At 31.9% G+C, this 20,296-nt stretch overlaps 1 protein-coding gene across 1 annotated transcript in view; it reads left to right on the top strand.

Moving 5' to 3' along the window:
• LOC139511752 (equilibrative nucleobase transporter 1-like) overlaps nt 1-8,104 on the top strand; it is a 54,458-nt gene extending 46,354 nt beyond the window's left edge. The window contains exons 9-10 of the mRNA XM_071298799.1: nt 6,061-6,181; nt 7,913-8,104. Coding sequence (XP_071154900.1) covers nt 6,061-6,181; nt 7,913-8,041 — 250 coding nt within the window. The 3' untranslated portion in view covers nt 8,042-8,104. The remainder of the gene's footprint in view (nt 1-6,060; nt 6,182-7,912) is intronic.
• Nucleotides 8,105-20,296: the final 12,192 nt, after the last annotated feature.

Below are 20,296 nucleotides of genomic sequence, written 5' to 3'. Positions count from 1 at the left end.
AGTTACGGTCTATGATTGATGAAAGATGATACTTTTGGCATTTACTTGTGTAATTCCATTCATTACTAAAGCGTATTAGGGTCATCCTTTTTTATTTATTTATTTTTTTCAAATTGTCGACTTTAATCTTGCTATTTCCAACTTTTATCTTGGAATTATCAATTTAAATCTGGGTGGAGGGGTTAACCTCGATTTTTTTTGGTAGGGGTGTGCTATGTTTGTCTAAAACAATGTACCCATTTTTATATAATATTAACTAATATATGGTACCTATATTTATATATTACAATTGTGATCTGCCATGACATTTCCAGGTTTATGGAGTTAGAACGTCATTGTTAGAAAAATTATAAACATGATAAATATCGAGATTCAATGAAATACGTATGGCTTTTTTTTTTTACGAACGCCGAACTTTACATTATATATAAGTTTTGAAGAAGTTTTACTTTATCGTTTGAAGTGAAAAATATTTGAATCTACATTTTAAATTGATACACAAAAAAAATCAAAATTCTCTGCTCTATAGATTTTATTTCATAAATGGAGTCTGAAATATATCCATAACAAATGCACCGTATCAAATTCATATATCAAAACACTTAGTTATAAACTGTAACGCGTCGCATACTATGTATGGAGACATGCATAATAAATCTAAAATAAAAGAAGGAATTCTTAAAGCTTACTTTGACTTTTAAACTAACTTCGTTTCAACAAGTTTAAATTACATGTTCTAAAATAGAGCTAAGAATGGTTTGTATTGTAGTAAATTTAATTCTTTGAAATTTTATTCAAATACGCTCTTGAACATTACTAAGAGCCAATAAATACAATAATTTTGTATTTTATAAATTAGTGCCTTCAATAAATAAAAGTCGTCATAGAACAGTCTCATTTTCATACCGGTATTCGAAATGGCTATTACAAAAATATGTCATAATAACAGTGTACGTATCGGAGCCAGGGGCAAAAGGGGACAAAACTATGGCCCCTCCCATTTTAAGACAAAAATTGAAACTAAAAAATGAAAATGAAAGAGAACAATCACTTAATTTAAGATTATTACACTACATAGAAAATAGGTTTTTTTTCTTGTCAATTTCAGAAGTTTGCCTCCCCCTTTTCCACACACAAACTTTTTTCAAACTTATGCATTTTTATAAATGGCATATTTCTATACGAAGGTATACACAGACAGACGTGCCGCCGGAATAATCTCAGCTACAGCGGAGGGGGCATTAATTTTAACGCTTGTCCGTCTGTACGTCCGTACGTATTCATGGGAAAATTTACAACTTGGAAGTTTCCGCAATTTAACTTTATTTTGCTTCAAACAAATACTATGAAACTTATACACAATGCTAATTACCACCAAACTGAGATCAAGTTTAAATTTGGCTGGCATCACTTTCTTTGTTCAAGCCCATTTATAAATGGAAAAAATGTTAAGTTTGTCGTCTATGCGCTCTAACTTTATTTGCCTCAACCAAATGTTATGAAAGTTACATAAAATGCCTATTACCACTTCAACAATGAGAAAAACCCATACCACATAGCAAATTATATAAAACCCCGATGTCATTATATGAAAAAGAGGACTGCTTCAAATGCCATCAGCACCACTGAACCAAAATGTACATATGATACATATGCGGAAAATTAGCATGTTCCAGAGAGGTTTACAGCCGGTAAAAACATAAATTAAAGCTGGTACTCCAGGAATATATTCGCATATTAGGAGTATTTTCACCTAATTTGACACAAAGCTTCTTTTTATCTTTATTATACACAAAGTTTCTGTAGCCTGTTGTGCTCGTCGTTTAATTGCTATTTTAGGAGGGAAATGATAACTTTATTTGGAAATGTTATTTTGTAGTTCAAATCTTTTTTATTGTTACTACCAGAAAGTTTTTTTGTGAATTTTTAACTTAAAGTGTCTTTGCTAAAACAGAACCAACATTGGACGATCAAGTTTTCAGTGTTTACTTAGAAGGTAATATTTTGACACTATATTTCCCAATGACAGCAATGAAAAAATCCGAAAACCCTTGGTAAAATTGATATCCAGGAACATTGAAAAACATTTTCACAAGTTTCAAAGGCAGTTTTGGGTTAAAGAAATAACAGAAATAAATTAATAAATAATCATTTAAAACAAAAACAGTTGAAATTTTATATAGCATTCAAATATAGTATGTCAAAACTATGTTAGCAACCTCTACAACGAAATAAAATTTGTCTTTTTGGACACAATGCGAAATGCTTAATTTCTTACAGCATAAAACTCTCAATGTGTTCCCTGTGTGGATAAAAAAACCAACGCTACGATCTCTATTCTTTGCGTGCCTATTCTCTAATTTTACACCTGACAATAATTCTCATTCACTACACCGAAAAGTGGACGACATATTTTTTGTGTTGTATAAATTTCGGGGCCTTTTATAGCTGACTATGTGAAATGGGTTTTACTCATTGATGAAGGCCGTACGTTGACCTATAGTTGTTAATTTCTGAGTAATTTTAGTCTCTTGTGGAGAGTTTTCTCATTGGCAATCATACCACATCTTCTTATTTTTATATTATGAAAGTTTCTCAAGTCATGAAAAGAAGAAGAAAAAAATGGAAAAAGGATTGAAGTGACACTCAATATCTCTCTCTCCCGAAGTAAAAGTGATAACAAGAAATGATTCACTTGTCTGACATAATGTCGGCACATATCCTTTGAAAAGTGTTATAATGTTTGTCTGTGCACTATTATATTATTAATCTACGGTATATTTTATCAGATCAGTTGATCAGATTAAGATAATATTTATTAAGTCTTTCCACTTTTCGTGGAAAGACCTTTTGTTTTTCTTCTGATTAATTTTTTTTTCTGCCGTCTGAGATGCTTTTTTGTCTTAAACATATCGAATGGATTTTTTGGCCAATTATGTTTTACAGTAATGGAGGTTTCAAAACTCCCCCTGAGTGACCGAACACTTATTCTTATAGGATCTATCTCCCCGCGTCCCCCTTTTCTTGTTATCGCTATATCTCTAAAACCGTAAAAGATTTTAGCAAACTGTTTTCACCAAATTGTTCGTCTAATCTTGAGAATGATTTAATTTTGGAAGACATCTTATGGGAGTTATTTCCCTTTGAAAATTTAAGATAGGCGATTTGTTAGATAAATTCATACGTTATAAGTCGTAGAGACCTACAGTCTTTTGATATAAAGTCCTTGGTCCATTTGAAGGAAATTGAGGTCAAGGTCAAATGTCAAGGTCATGTTTTAAATTTTGAATTTTGCTTGTGATCGTTATTCCACAGAAACTGTGACAGTAAATGATATGATGTGTTTGTCAAATAACTGTTTACAATAAGACGCAACTTTAACCTATTTCAGTCAAAGTGTTTTGGTTAACCATTATAGGAGTTTTCTCCCCTATGTATTTGAAATCAGTATTTCTCTACAACCATACAAGTGATTGACCTCCGGTTTTCCGTTTTGAGTTCACTCATTGACCTATGACCTTGAAATTGAGATCAAGGTGGAAGGTCAAGGTCATGTTATAAATTTTGAATTTTGCTTGTTATCGTTATTCAAAAGAAACTGTTACAGTTAATGATATAATTTGTTTGCCAAATTACTGTTTACAAAAAGGCGCAACTTCAACCTATTTCCGTCGAAGTGTTTTGGTTAACCCTTATAGGAGTTTTCTCCACTTATGTATTTGAAATCAGTATTTCTCCACAACCATATAAATGATTGACCTGGGGTCTTTCGATTTGAGATCACTTACCTTTGACCTTGAAATTGAGGTCAAGGTCAAAGGTCAATTTGACGTTCTAGATTTTGACCTTTGCTAAAAATTATGTTCAGTTCATAGTAAAACAATTAAGTCATCTGCATCTACCTATCAGTCTTATTTTTTATATCAATTTGAAGAACCAAATTGCATCAACAAGGAGTGACATTTTCTACCATCGTTTTTTAAATTTCATTCTTATTATCGAGATGGAAAGACCTTCAATTGGATTGCAACTGCAATAAAACAGGATTATCTTTCTTGATTTGCGAGTTGTGAATTCTGAATTATGAATGATCCTTCTCGGCTTTCGTAAAATATAAAAATACTCGTTACACATTATATGTCATGTGTTTGATTAAGATCCAATTGATATTCGTGTGCATTCAAATATCTAAACAAGCAAAGTACACTTTAAAATCTAAAATGAGATAATATAGGTTTTTTATAACATATATTAATTTAGAATTTATAAAATATTAAATTAGGGTCATAGACATCCGTGTATTTTTAAAAAGACAACCTGAGTACTTTAAGAATATTTAAACAAAGTTATTGGGGTCTTAACATCGCAATGCTTGAATTAATTCTAAATGTTATGCATGTATATGCTGAATGCAACGTAAATAACTGTTATTTGTTTAAACGAGAAAACAATGCAAAAGCACATTTAGAATTCATAAGTCGGACTCCATTATGTTAAAAAAAAAAGGACGAACATTCAAACAAAAGACCACAAAAACTCCACAATGAAACATGGAGTTAAATGCTCAATGACGATTCAAAAATCAAATGATTTTGACGAATCAGGGTATATTTTTCCATTATTACGGTAACGTTAGAATTCTTTTTGAGCCATATATCATGTAAAAAAAACAAAATAAATAAATGATGGGAACATGACGAAATGAGGACATATAATTGTCTTTTATATTTACTGTTCGGCATACTGAGGTTAGTTGCATATATCCAGAAATTGACTCTTGCTATTAGTTGCACATAAACTATTTAATGCACGTGTCCAAGAGCTCTATTATTTTATCAAGTATCCAACTACACATACACATCACTCAGTAAAACTGTATGTATACATTATAATTATTTATTTGATGCAGCTATAGATGTACAAAAAAGCGTCGTCATCTATATAAAATTGAGCATTTGAAATAAAATGAAATATGTTCATTCAACCACACAAAGGGACGTGTCATCACAGGCATTCGTTTCAGAAAAAAAAAATTCCTATATACCTTAATATAACACATGTTATATAAAGGTATATATATATAGGGGGACAATTCGGAGAAAGTGCCAGTGCGTGTGATTCTGTCTTGCTTGTGACAGTTTCAACCTGACCCAGAGATTGAGCAATGATCCAAAATAGTAAAGTGTACTGTTACATATCTTTAGCGAACCTGCATTAAAGGTCAAAGGATAATTTCTCATTACTTCTCGTTCGTCTTTTACAAAATCATTCTCGTCTGAAAGTACTTCGTTATACATTATATGTCATGTGTTTGATTAAGATCCAATTGATATTAGTGTGCATTCAAATATCTATACAAGTAACGTACATTTTAAAATCTAAAATGAGATAATATAGGTTTTTTATATCATATAAAAACTTTATTTCTAAAGAAATATAAAATTAGGGTCACATACATCCGTGTATTTTAAAAAGAGAACCTGAATACTTTTAGAATATTTAAACAAAGTTATTGGGGTCTTAACATCGCAATGCTTGAATTAATTCTAAATGTTATGCATGAATATGCTGCATGCAACGTAAATAACTGTTATTTGTTTAACCGAGAAAACAATGCAAAAGCACATTTAGAATTCATAAGTCGGACTCCATTATGTTACAAAAGGACGAAATTCTAACAAAAGACCACAAAAACTCCACAATGAAACATGGAGTTAAATTCTCAATGACGATTCAAAATCATTTCGAATGAGGGTATATTTTTCCATTATTAAAGTAATGTTAGAATTATTCAGACGTCTGACAAATAACGATAGTTTGACAAACAACAAGTTGACGCTTACGGTAGTCGAAAACTAAAATTGGAGCCCGACGATAAAAGGCATTTCAACCTTCTTGGATTTTAGGATCACTTATCATATATATATATATATATATTACAAGGGCTAGTGTATGTTTAGACGAATATATATCTTATCTATATTTCATCGCATTGCACGAAAATTTAAGAAAACACTTCTACAGTTTATTCAATGTTTAAATATACTTTCTGTATTTTAGATATCCACTAAAACATACCAATGTTATATTTCCATTGGGTTTGTGTACTGGAGGAATATTTTCCTTGTCACAGTACGCTATCTTTCTGTGGTACAACCAATCTACTAATGCACAATATCAAGTAAGTTGACAGTGATAAAATTCGGAATTCAAGAATTCTTTTTGAGTCATATATCATATGTAAAAAAGACAAAATAAATAAATGATTGGAACATACTTATGACAAAATGAGGAAATACAATTGTCTTGTATACTTACTGTTCAGTATACTGAGGTTAGTTGCATATATCCAGAAATTGACTCTTGCTATTAAACCTTTTCAACAATTTTCTACACTTACAGTTGAGCACGACAGGTACGGAATGATTGCTGTAATTTATAAATCTATTCTACGTGAAATGTTGTGTAAATACATGTAATATCAATATTATATGATAGAAAATTAACTGTATTTACTTTTTTTTATATATATCTTCTGTAGATATATATAACCGCCAAATCGAACTTATATACGTAATGATAATCAGACGTGTTTGTATTTGAAACGACCATTTCATTTTACCTGTAAACTGTATGTGTCATTAGTCGGTGTCGATAGTTGTTGAAAGGGTCTATTAGTTGCACATAAATTATTTGATGCACGTGTCCAAGAGCTCTAATATTTTATTTTTTTTAAGTATCCAACTACACATACACATCACTCAGTAAAACTGTATGTATACATTATAATTATTTATTTGATGCAACTTAGATGTACAAAAAAGCGTCGTCATCTATATAAAATTGAGCATTTGAAATAAAATGAAATATGTTCATTCAACCACACAGAGGGATGTGTCATCACAGGCATTTGTCTCAGAAAAAAACAACATTTTCTATATACCTTAATATAACACATGTTATATAAAGGTATATATATAGGGGGAACAATTCTGAGAAAGTGCCTGTGCGTGTGATCCTGTCTCGATTGTGACAGTTTCAACCTGACTCAGAGATTGAGCAATGATCCAAACTAGTAAAGTGTACTGCTACATATCTTTAACGAACCTGCATCAAAGGTCAAATGATCATTTCTCATCACTTGTCGTTCGTCTTTCACAAACTTATTCTCGTCTGAAACTACAGCCCCGAATTTAACCAAACTTGGCCACAACCATTATTAGGGTATTTAGTTAAACAGTTTGCAAAATTTTCAGATGAACCCGCTTGCCAACCTTTATGACCGACAAGTTTTTGTCTAATAGTATTATATCTTTAAAACTGTAATAGATATATTGAAACTTTAAAAGAAATGACCAACAAGTGAAAATAAGTCATCATGGCTGAAATCTTCAGTCGACTCGTGATTGGAGTTGTGATTTTTGCTAAAAGTATAATTGATACAAATGATGGAAACTAAAAACGCAAAACTGGCCAGTCACTGTATAACATCTAAAAAACAAAATTGTCAGTCAACTCGTAAATAGTTATTGCCCTGTCATGATGATTTTTAACAAAAGGTGACTATTGTTGGATATGCAGGTTTGCGGCACAAGCTTCTCAAAGCCTATGGTCGTTTCTGCTATACGTGTTTTCGTTGAATTTCTAATTTAGCTTCGAAATGAACGTAAAACGAACTCACATTTTTACGAGCAGGTTTAATATGGTTAATACCTATAAACATGAAAAATCTTATCTTAATAATATTATTACTATACCTATGCAATATTTTCAAGTCAGGAATATGACAGTTTTTGTCCATTCGTTTTTGATGCCTTTTGTTATTTGATTTTGCCATGTGATTATGGACTTTTCCAATTGATCTTCCTCTAAGTCCAGTATTTTTGTGATTTTACTTTTTTCTTTATTTCAGGTTAAAATATTTATGATACTGTTATTAGTGACCTCACTCGTTCATCCGCTTATATTATTCGTGACTGCGAAAGATGCATGCCAGAAAAAAGATACCAAAAGCAAAACATGTGTTCCAGCCAGAGAGTAGACCACGAACCTATAACAAGATTAAAGTACTCCAAATAAATAAAGGCCATAAATGAATTGCAAACCTTTTTGTTACGTTTTATCTAAATGACTCTTCTAACTGCGTACTTAAGTTGACCTTTTAACTGTTTTTGATTCGAACGTCACTGATGAGTCTTTTGAAGACAAACCGCGCGACTGGTCCAAATTCAAAACTTTAATACTGGTATCTATGATGTTTTAATTTGTTAACAACCACTGGGTCGATGCCACTGCTGGTGGAGTTATTTTTCCCGAGGGTATCACCAGCCAAATAGTCAACACTTTTGTGTCAGACATGTGGTAATCGTAATCAGTAATCGTAATCAGCTGTAATTGATTACATTTTATAGTGTAATACTATGTAATCAGTAATCATGCCATTTCTGATTACAAGTAATCAAAATGTAATCGATTACTTTGGGTAAACAAGTGTAATCATGATTACTTTTAGATTACTTTAAGATTACATTCCATATGATTACTTGCTGATTACAAATCTTTTATATATATATATATATATATATATATATATATGGAAATAGTTTTTGATAGACAAAATGAAAACAAGAAAGTGTGAAGCTTGAATGGAAAATCATGAAACTAGTATTTACAATGATGGGACCTTGTTTTTTGTGATAAATTGTATCATCTATATAACAAATTTGTCAGGAGTCGAGCAACATTGTGTTGGTTAAAAAAAAACAAAAAAGGAAAAAAAAGATCTGTTAGAATACTTAGAATCTGTCTCCTAATGCAATAACATAAATAAAAATAGTATTTTTCCTTCTTGTGCTTTACAGTCATAAGTATACCACGTTCTAAACATGAAGACAGATAGGAAGAGAAGGAAATGTTAATTCAAATATTGTCTTATTTATAGAGGAAGGGATACATCATACTTTGTAATAAACTATTACTTCTCCGTTTGACACAAAACGATCACTGAAACTGAAAATCGGCTGTCATGAGGAAACCAACGGTGCCCTTCTGCTTGTCGACTTGTTCCTCTATTCTTAAGAGTCATTTATTTCATATAGAACTGCCATAGATCAGATATACATGTAGTTATCCAGACCTATAACTCACAGTAACTGAGGTATTCACAAAACAAAAAAACTGTCAGATGTCGATAAAAGTGGTATCAAGGACAACACACATATGACAGACGGAAAATTTGTAACATAATGCATCTGTATACTAGTCTTCCGTTTTCTACACTCTGAAGTATAAAGCTTGATACAAATAGTCTTCCCCTCTGTTGGATTGTAATCCCTTTGTCTCGCATACTTCAAATTCTGCCTCAGGCAAGACAAACTAGATGCTCTTTAAGGGCCTGTGTAGCTCAACCCGGCCTATGTGATTAGATTGAACCCTTGAGATCTTTTTAGCTAACCAGGCCCGAAGGTTATATATGACATTTGATGCGACTGTCATACGAGTGAGAAATTTAGCTAGCTGTAAAACCAAGTTTCATCCTCTATTTTCTACATAAGAAAATGCCTTACCAAGTCAGGAATATGACAGTTATTATTCATAATTAATTAATTAATTAAGGACTTTCCTTTTTCAATTTTCCTCAATGTTCAGTATTTGTTTGATTTTACCTTTTAGTGTGTTCAGCATAATGGTTTATCGAGGATTCAATACGGAACATAAGGGTTGATTGATCGTTTAGTGAAAGATTTATATTTATTTAATATATATATTGTTATACTATTGATATGATGCGAATAAGACATAGTAAAAGTTTACAAGTTAATGCTCAGTTTATGATACATTCTAAAAATACTTTGAAATGCATTGAATATATAATCATATAAAAAAATTAAAAAAAGCTTGCACAGATATTTACAGTCTGTCTACTTGCGTGTTCTTTATACCGCACTCACTAGGCCACGATCGCACTACGATCTGTGAAAAAAATGCGAATTTTGATCATCGCAGTACGATCGCGTAGATCGCAGTAAGGTCGTATCCCGCTCGTGGTGAGGTCTTCAAGATCGTGGTGATTTGTTTATTTATCTGTATGTAATTAGGTCGTCTTGTCCATTTTCTCTAACGGCTCAACCATGCTTCTCTTTTTTATATAGATTAGACCGTTAATTTTTCCCGTTTGAATGGTTTTACACTAGAAATTTTTGGTGTGAGACAAGGCTCTGTGTTGAAGGCCATACCTTGGCCTATAATGGTATTTTATAAAGTGTTACTTGGATGGAAAGTTGTCTTATTGTCACTCATACCATATCTTCCTTTATCTATTGACACATCTGTGTAATCTCTGCTATTGTTCACTAAGATATCGTCATTTGAGCTTTATGGACCAACAATAGGTTGTAATTTAGGTTGGATCGGTCCTACATCTCTGCTTGATCAGAATTCGTTACTATCAGAGCTCCCTCTGCCTTTACATCAACCAATACCACCACGCCCACGTGTTCTAGTAGATTTTGGTGGCATGACTGCATTGTTTCCGAGAAATCTACGTATTAATCAGAAATAGAAAGAATGGAACTGTATTGATATGGAACACGATATTGACGTTATTGCTTAGAACGTAGTAAGATCGCGGTATGAACGTAGTATAATCGTGGAAAGAACGTGCTATAATCGCAGTAGAAGCGTGGTAAGATCATGTTGCCCTCGGATAATTCGTGGTATGTTCGTAGTGAGAACGTGATGAGCGTAAAAAGATCTTGATAAGCGTAGTGAGGTCGCAGAATAATCGCGAGGAGAACGTGGTATAAACGTAGCGGGATTGTTGTAGAAGCGTAGTTAGGACGTAGTAGCAGCGTGAAAGCATTGTCATGCCACAACAAGTAACTTTATATACATGTTTACAAAACTTTGAATTTTTCGAAAAACTAAAGATTTTTCTGTCCCAGGAACAGATTATCTTAGCCGTATTTGGCACCACTGTTTTGAATTTTGGATCCACAATGCTCTTCAACTTAGTATTTGTTTGTCTTTATAACTATTTTGATATGAGCGTTACTGATGAGTCTTATGTAGACGAAACGCGCGTCTGGCGTACTAAATTATAATTATGGTACTTTTGATAACTATATATATATCAGACAACTTTTCGGGTAGCTTATGTAATAATTTGAGACACAGACACATCTAGTTTGTCAACAAATTAGCGATTGAGACAAAAGATCTATAACGTATATTTAAATAATTTAAAAACTTTTTATCAATCACCACATTAGTATTATAGTTTAGAAATTTTGCCTCTTGTCCGATGAAAGAAGTACCATTCTTCATAACATTATTATCATCGAATGGTTATCGATTTGTGTTATGAGATCAGCATTATTTTGGCTACTAGATAATATAAAAATAATATATATAGGTTTGAATCAGAGCTCCTAGTTCAAACAAAATGTTCACGATAAAATGTTCATCAAAGTGGTTGGTCACAAATGATATCGGATATGTTCCTTACCGAATTAGACTATTTACCGGATTTGTTGGCACATAAGCAACACGACGGGTGCCACACGTGGAGTAGGATCTGCTTACCCTTCCGAAGCACCTGAGATCACCCCTAGTTTTTGGTGGGGTTTGTGTTAATTATTCTTTAGTTTTCTATGTTGTGTCATGTGTACTATTGTTTGTCTGTTTGTCTTTTTCCTTTTAAGCCATGGCGTTGTCAGTTTAGGTGTCATACCACCAATTACTCCCTCAAATTTAGAACGTATGTGAAAGTAGGTCTACTCGGACAAAAAAAGTGCATTTGATGTCATTGTTCACCTAAACTAACTAACAAATTTGCAGAAATGAAAGTTTTATTGAAAGAGAAATATATTAAGACCATTTTGAGTCAAAATTTACCTGTCTATGAGTTTGCATTAAAAATTGAGGATTAATGCGCTCCATAGTATACTAATTTAAGATTTCCAGAAAACCAGGGGTTATTTTTAGTGGTACCTCCTTTCGGAGGCTCTCTGCTTTCTTATATGATTTTGAATGTATGTTGAAAATTGGCATGCAGAAAGGTGACACCGGTACAATTCAGGATATACCTAGTTTCTATGAAGTTAAACTTAAGGTAAAATATTTAGAAAGCTGTGAAAATTGCAAAATTTGGTTGAACAGATAGGGACTTTTAATTGGTGGTATGACACCTTTAATTTCGATTTATGAGTTTGACTGTCCCTTTACTATCTTTCGTTCCTCTTTTGTAAACATATATGATCATTCCATGTTTTTTTCGTCATTTTTTCTAACTTATCGACATATGTCAAGCATATCTGTCTATTCCTATCAACATAATCAGAAGTATTTGAATAAGAGTAGAAATATGAATTTTTTTTTAGCCCAAAATATTTTTTTTTCTGTTTAAAAAAACATGCAAATGATATTGTGTTGAAAAGAATATAAATGACGGAAAAATTGGTGTTAGAAACTGTCTAGAAATGTTTTAGGCTAATTCAAAATGAATAACGTAAGTGATAGAGGGACAAAAGATACCAACGTGATATTTGAACTCATAATTGGAAAACAAACTGAATATGCCATGGCAACAAATACAAAAAAAAGCTGAACAGTACACATAACAGAACACAGAGAATTAGTCGGAGTAGCACGAGTACATGTATGCAAATATTATTCAAAAGTTTGATGACAAAACCAGTCTAAGTACTTAGAACATAGAATCAAAAATAATACGACAAGAGTTATCGAGCATGTTTCTTGATCTCACCAACAGCGGGGATAAACTATTCTAAACGAATCCTGAAATAGGTTTTTATTTTCAAAGATCTGTAATATTTAGTGTGACAGTAAACAATGATCTAGTTATGATTCGACTGAAGCTATGTTTGGTGACGGTTTGTCTTAAATATATTTTTTCTGAGCTCACAAATTCCATTAAATACAATACAAAGACGAGTTCATCAGTATTTAGAACAACTCATACGCACATGTTAATAACGTGATTGCCTGTATACGAAAGTCTATGAAGTGCAGACTTATACGTACAGAATGTTCATGTTTCAATATTGCAAAAGTCAAAATATAATCCAATCAATTTAGCATCGTTTGTTCACGTTTCCATATTGAGATGATTGTTGGTTTCACAATCATGCATTTTCCCGTTTAATTACTGTATTCCTACGTCATTTTAAAATAACATCGAACAACTCATTTATTAAAAAAACTTATGATATGAAAATATAATTGGAACAGCTAATACAATATAATCATGTTTTACCACGGGTGTGTACTCAAAGCGTTTGAAGAACATCATAATTGACCTTTACTGTTGTTACATGTAACATGTATATACTTTATAATCTGACACAAGCTGTTTACTTATTCCTTTGTGACTTATAATTCTTTGGTTCATCATCGCAAAGATCATATCTATTTATACGCAAGCAGGCATGAAAGCGGTCAATATGTATGAGTTGTGTCATTGGCATTCAAACAATATTTTTTTTTGTGTTGAAAATATAGGTTTTATTTTGTCAGATTAATAGAAATCTTCTAGATTTACCAATATGGCGCACATGAAAATAAATTGCACGCTAATTTGTCAATTGTTTTGGTTTATTTCATAACATATAATAAACGAACCAATTTATAATGCAAATATATAACACATTTCAAGACATGTATATATTTTGTTCATTAGTAGTTTGAAATTTGGAAGACATGATCCTCCTTGCATCTGTGATGTTTAGTTTTAATTAAATATTGAGTTGTTATAATTGTTTGAGACATTACCTTAAAGGGGCACGAAATATATAAAATATCTAAAGTATGATTTATTTATTTTTGTTCAATCATTAATGAAAGTGAAATAGTGATATGATAATTCGCTTTTAGCAGCTAAAATGGTTCAATGTTGTCAAATTAAGCTAATAAACATTGATAATGAATAAGTGAATAGTTCGACCTCATTAAATTCGTATTCATGTGAACTCCAATTTAACCCCTTAGAAAGAGATTGAATAACGCATGCATTGTCCGTGTACGGTTATTTAAAGAAAAAGAATGTCAACATTGAAAGTGAAACAAAGGTAAATCAATTGATTGACTGATTCGATCCACACAAAAAAAAATCTTATACAGGTAAACACAACGATAAACATATATTTTAATCGATAACACGAAATTTAATAGACCAATAAAATTCCAATTGCACGAGTTGCATAATCTATTTATATTTATGTTTATGTTTACATCGCTTATATGGTCTTATAAGGTCAACTCGATAGTTAATAAGATGGTGTGTAAACTAAAAATACACACGAAACGAACCTACATATAATTGAAACCATGTCCTGTAAATTGTTTATTTTAGACTTTTGATAGTTTGGAAAAAATATTTTACATTGTTATAAAAAAAATATGAAAATTTGAGTCAAATCGGTGAACATGAATTTGACAGCTAGTGCCCCTTTAACTGATTCCTTGATTTGCATTTAAATTAATCGATTAAATCACTGGTGTATTTAAATATATCATGTGACGTTTTTCAATAACAAGTAATTTAACACCTTAACATTTATTGACAGGAAACCACATGTTGTTTAACCTTTCAGTGAAAAATGTGCTACAATAATTGAAGGCTGTTTATAAATTATTTAAAGAAGGCAGAATGCTCTGGTAAACAATTAATTTAAAAAAATACATATTTTACATCATAAATCAAATAGAGTCGTTTTATACGCAGTATGTTTGCAATGATTATAAATTATGAGGTCCTGGATGACATTTTATCACCCGTAAGACAGCGTCGTCGCTTATAGTTTACTACGAACTATTATTGCCTGATCCATAGACAGTCTTTGGGTATTGGAATATTTCGTATAATAATGCAGTACATTTTCAGTTCAATCAATCAATTAACAAAACTAGACTTATAACTGTGTATGGCAAACATAATCTTATACTGTTTTGATATTTTGATATACAGCAACAAAGAAATAACAGTCTCATGACTTTGGAAATTAACATACAAAATGTGACGGGACTAAGCAAGTTTGCCTGCTATAAAATCCCTACTTTTCTGTCCACAATTTAATTTACATTAGATATAAACGCATACATTGTTTCAAAAATCGCATAAAATCCTTGGTATTCTTTTTTCAAATATATTTGAAAAGGAAAAAGATGATAATGTTAAATGTAAGAAAAATCTACAGGGAAGGAAGACAGAAGTCAGGTAAGCGCATACAATGAAACATGTATAAAACTAGTGTTTCAAAAATGTTTAAACGTTTATAAACTCTCAATTGTATAAATCTTTTGCATCCAGACAGCTTTTTGTTTAAATTAAACTGGTCAGGAAATCGTACTTTTGACAGTTTTAACCTAACATTGTCTAAGGCTATATAAACATGCACCTGTAGGAATATATGATCAAACAATGACAGAACATAAAAGCAAAAGGAAGACATAAGTCAGGTAAGCGCATACAACGAAACATGTATAAAAATAGTGTTTCAAAAATGTTTAAACATTTATAAACTTAGTTTTACCAAGTGACGAAATATTCCAATACCCAAAGACTGTCTATGGATCAGGCAATTATAGTTCGAAGTAAACTATAAGCGACGACGTGTCTTACGGGAGATAAAGATTTCATTCAGGACCTCATACTGCGTATAAACACAGCAGCCAGGGTCATTACACGGAAGAGGAAGTACGACCACATAACAGCGATCCTCAAGTCTCTCCATTGGCTGCCCGTAACATATTGATGTCAGTATAAACTTCTTGTGTATGTGTTCAACGCTTTGCACAAGGAGGCACCGGTCTACCTTCAAGAACTTGTTCAATTATATAAACCAATGCGAGCACTTAGATCTGAAAATTACATGACTTTAACAACGCCACGTGTAAGAACTAAAACATATGGGGAAAAAAGATTCGACAAAGCAGCAGCCGTTCTGTGGAATGTTTTACCAAGTGATCTACGGAACATCCATTGTGTGAACGTTTTTAAGAAAAACCTGAAAACTCATTTATTCAGACATGCTTTTCATAGTTCTTGAAATATTTCTATATCATTGTAATTTTGTTATGAATTTCTAAGCAATTACTTTGAAGTTTTAACATACTTTTAATGGTTATTTTTGCAAATATTTTGAAGTTTTAACTTACTTTTAATGGTTTTTTTTTGCAAATATTTTGAAGTTTTAACTTACTTTTATTGGTACGGATTCATTATCTCCTTAATTTTATCATGCCCGTTTTATATAAATCTTAATGTTTATCAGTGCTATATTTTTAAAATCTGTTTGTTTAAGAATTTTTAACATTGGCTTTCATACTATATTGTAAATACTTATATATGTGAATTGATACATGTTGTAAAGCGCTTAGAGTAATTTTAGTTTTATATCATGCGCTGTTATAAATACTGTATAACTATATAATAATAATAATAATAATAATAATAAAAAGTCTATAATCAAACAGCTTAAACATATCAAACTAATGGATAACAACTGAAATATTCCTGACTTGTTACAGGCATTTTCTCATGTAGAAAATGGTGGAATGAACCTGGTTTGATAGCTGGCTTAAGGTCTCACTTGTATGACAGCCACATCAAATTCCAATATATTAACAACGATGCGCGACAAAAACAAACAGACATAATACATTGTAGGTAAACATGAAAAAAATACAGCAGTCAACATTGTCTTATAATCTTAATCACTAAAAAAAACAGATATGTAACAAAGAGCACAAATGGCATATGGATTGAGCATATTCACTGTGTCTAAACCACACCGGCAATTGTTCGGACTAGAGGGTATCTAACATCCGGCACAATGACGGAACATCAATAGACAGGAGAAAGGTAGGTTTCTCCTTATTTTTTTTTATGATATCGAAGAATATATATACATATACAACTATTTTCTATTGTGAGATGCAATATTTTCTACAACCGTTTTATATTAACGGAGAAATAAGTAAAAATGCACGTCAAAATGACGAATTGAGTGAACCTTGCCTCGAAATTGTTTATTTTCTCGTTGAATTGTTCACATTGTACGGAAAGAAAGGTACGGGAAGATAGATACTGACACGGAGATTGCAAAACTAGTCATTATGAGCATCTCAATACTGGTATTTCTGTGTATGGGACGAAAGAAATCGGTCATGTCAAATTAGAATACACCGGTTTTGTCAATGTTGTTAACTACACAATCACCCGGTTTCGTCTATATATATCACCCGTTTTTTTTTTTATTTTAAACCAACAATTTAGGAAAAGCAACGTTAACACGGATCTGAGCATTGTCTTTCGAAAGAATTTGAATATATATTGATTGTAAAGTAAACTTGGCGTGTTTAAATTAATTTTAAACGGGCACTTTTGTTATACCACTGTCCCAGGTTAGGGGAGAGTTGGAATCCCGCTAACCTGTTTAACCCCGCCACATTATTTATGTATGTGCCTGTCCCAAGTCAGGAGCCTGTAATTCAGTGGTTGTCGTTTGTTTATGTCTTACATATTTGTTTTTCGTTCATTTTTTTACATAAATAAGGCCGTTAGTTTTCTCGTTTGAATTGTTTTACATTGTCTTATCGGGGCCTATTATAGCTGACTATGCGGTATGGACTTTGCTCATTGTTGAAGGCCGTACGGTGACCTATAGTTGTTAATGTCTGTGTCATGTTGGTCTTTTGTGGGAAGTTTTCTCATTGGCAATCATACCACATCTTCTTCCTTTTTTTATACTTTTGGACATAGGTAATTATAGTAATGCACATTTTTCTAATGAAAGGCGTATCCCTTATTTCACTTAATTTCAAACTAATTTTAAATGGAATATTAATGCTCAATAGCAAACACTGATATCTAATTATTTTATAACATTATAATTTTTTTTTATATAGGTTTTGAGATACAGCGCAATATGTGATCCCACCCCCCCCCCTTTTTTTTACAAAAAAACACAATAAAGCTTAAACAAAATTTAAAATATCACCAAAAAGTATACAGAAGTTAAGATTTATATATCTAAGAATTATGTAAAGTTTGATGCAATAATAATAAATCGTTTTTGAGATATGGCGTGACATGTTAAAAAAACACACTCCTGTTTTACTTACAAAGTCCTGTAACTCAAAAAGATTTAATTTCATTTTCACTAAAAGGTTTACAGATCGTTTGACCAAACTGGGTTATGCATTGTGAAATCTATGACGAAACCGGGCGGTAAACATTGACAAAACCGGCCAGTTCCATTTTGACATGACCCATTTCTTTCGTTCCATACTCAGTAATACAAGTATTGAGATGTTCATAATGACTAATTTTGCAATCTCCGTGTCAGTATCTATCTTCCCGTACCTTTCTTTCCGTACCATGTGAACAATTTAACGAGACATTAAACAATTTCGAGGCAAGGTTCACTCAATTCGTCATTTTGACGTGCATTTTTACTTATTTCTCCGTTAATATAGAACGGTTGTAGAAAATATTGCATCTCACAATAGAAATGATATATATTCCTCGATATCATAAAAAAAAATAAGGAATAAGGAGAAACCTACCTTTCTTCTGTCTATTGATGTTCCGTCATTGTGCCGGATGTTAGATACCATCGAGTCCGAACAATTTTTGCCGGTGTGGTTTAGAATCAGTGATATAAGCAAAAAATAAAAGACAATAAAAAAAATTATTTACAATATTACAATAACACAATGACAGTATGTTAAAGCACAGAGCCACTTCATGTATGTCACAAAAAACACAAAAAAGACATATAGACAAAGCACATGGCAAAACAAGACAGACAAGCAACAAACATGTTTTACAATAACACAATAACAGGATGTAAAGGTACAGAGCCACGCTATATGTATCGAAGTAATACCAAATGGCATATAGATAAAGCGCATCAGTAAAAACAAAAGACAAGAATACGAGTATATCAAAAACAATAATGACAGGATTACAAGTACCAAAAGTATCTAAATCACAATAAAAACAAACAAATATTTAACAAAGAAGCACAAAAAGGCCACTGCTTTCTTAGTTTTGAATTTTATTTACGTATTTTAAATCCACACATAAACGATTGAAAAATTTGTAGTAACAGGACCGAATGGTTAGATTTACATTGACTCTAACGTAGAATCGCGCGTTTAACGTCATAATTTAAACGTCGCACAGGAAGAGATATGGTATTTAATAGATTCTCATTTGTTGTGTTGCAAGCAATTAATAATACAAATGTCCCCTGAAAGGTCGAACAACATCAAAAAGATTTCAACATGAACTGTCATATTTTCTCTATCATGCGAAAAAAGTTATTTAATCTTTTACAGTAAAGAATGAATTTGAAATGGAAATTATCCAGTTGTACCAGCAGCTAACCTAGAGGCTCTTAAGAGCCTGTGTCGCTCACCTTGGTTTATGTGCATATTAAACAAAGGACACAGATGGATTCATGAAAAATTGTGTTTTGGTGATGATGATGTGATCGTAGATCTTACTTTACTGAATATTCTTGCTGCTTATAATTTTCTCTATCTATAATAAACTGGCCCTTTAGTTACAGAGGATAATGTTTTGTAAAAATTTACAAAAATTTACCAAATTAATGAAAATTGTTAAAAATTTACTATAAAGGGCAATAACTCCTCAAAGGGTCAACTGACCATTTTGGTTGTGTTGACTTATTTGTAGATAATACTTTGCTGAACAGTATTGCTGTTTACAGTTCATCTCTATCTATAACAGTATTCAAGATAATTACCAAAAACGGTAAAATTCTTCAAAACTTACCAATTAGGGGCAGCAACCCAACAACCAGTTGTCCAATTCATCTGAAAATTTCCCGGCAAATAGATTTTGACTAGATTAACAAATTAAACTTTTGATAGATTTGCTCTGGATCCTTTGGTTTCAGAGTTATAAGCCAAAAACTACATTTTCCCCCTATGTTCTATTTTTAGCCATGGCGGCCATCTTAGTTGGTTGGCTGAGTCACCGCACACATTTTTTAAACTAAATACGCTTATGATGTTTGTGGCTAAGTTTGGTTAAATTTGGCCCTGTAGTTTCAGAGGAGAAGATTTTTGTAAAAGATTACAAAAATTTACGAAAAATTGTTAAAAATGACTTTAGAGGCAATAACTCCTTAAGGGGTCAACTGACCATTTTGGTCATGTTGACATTTTTGTAGATCTTACTTTGCTGAACATTATTGCTGTGTACAGTTTATCTTCATCTATAATAATATTCAAGATAATAACC

This window comes from Mytilus edulis, chromosome 2, assembly GCF_963676685.1.
Source record: "Mytilus edulis chromosome 2, xbMytEdul2.2, whole genome shotgun sequence".
NCBI lineage: Eukaryota > Metazoa > Mollusca > Bivalvia > Mytilida > Mytilidae > Mytilus > Mytilus edulis.
Note: the sequence above shows the minus strand (reverse complement) of the source record. Positions and strands in the feature narration are given on the sequence as shown.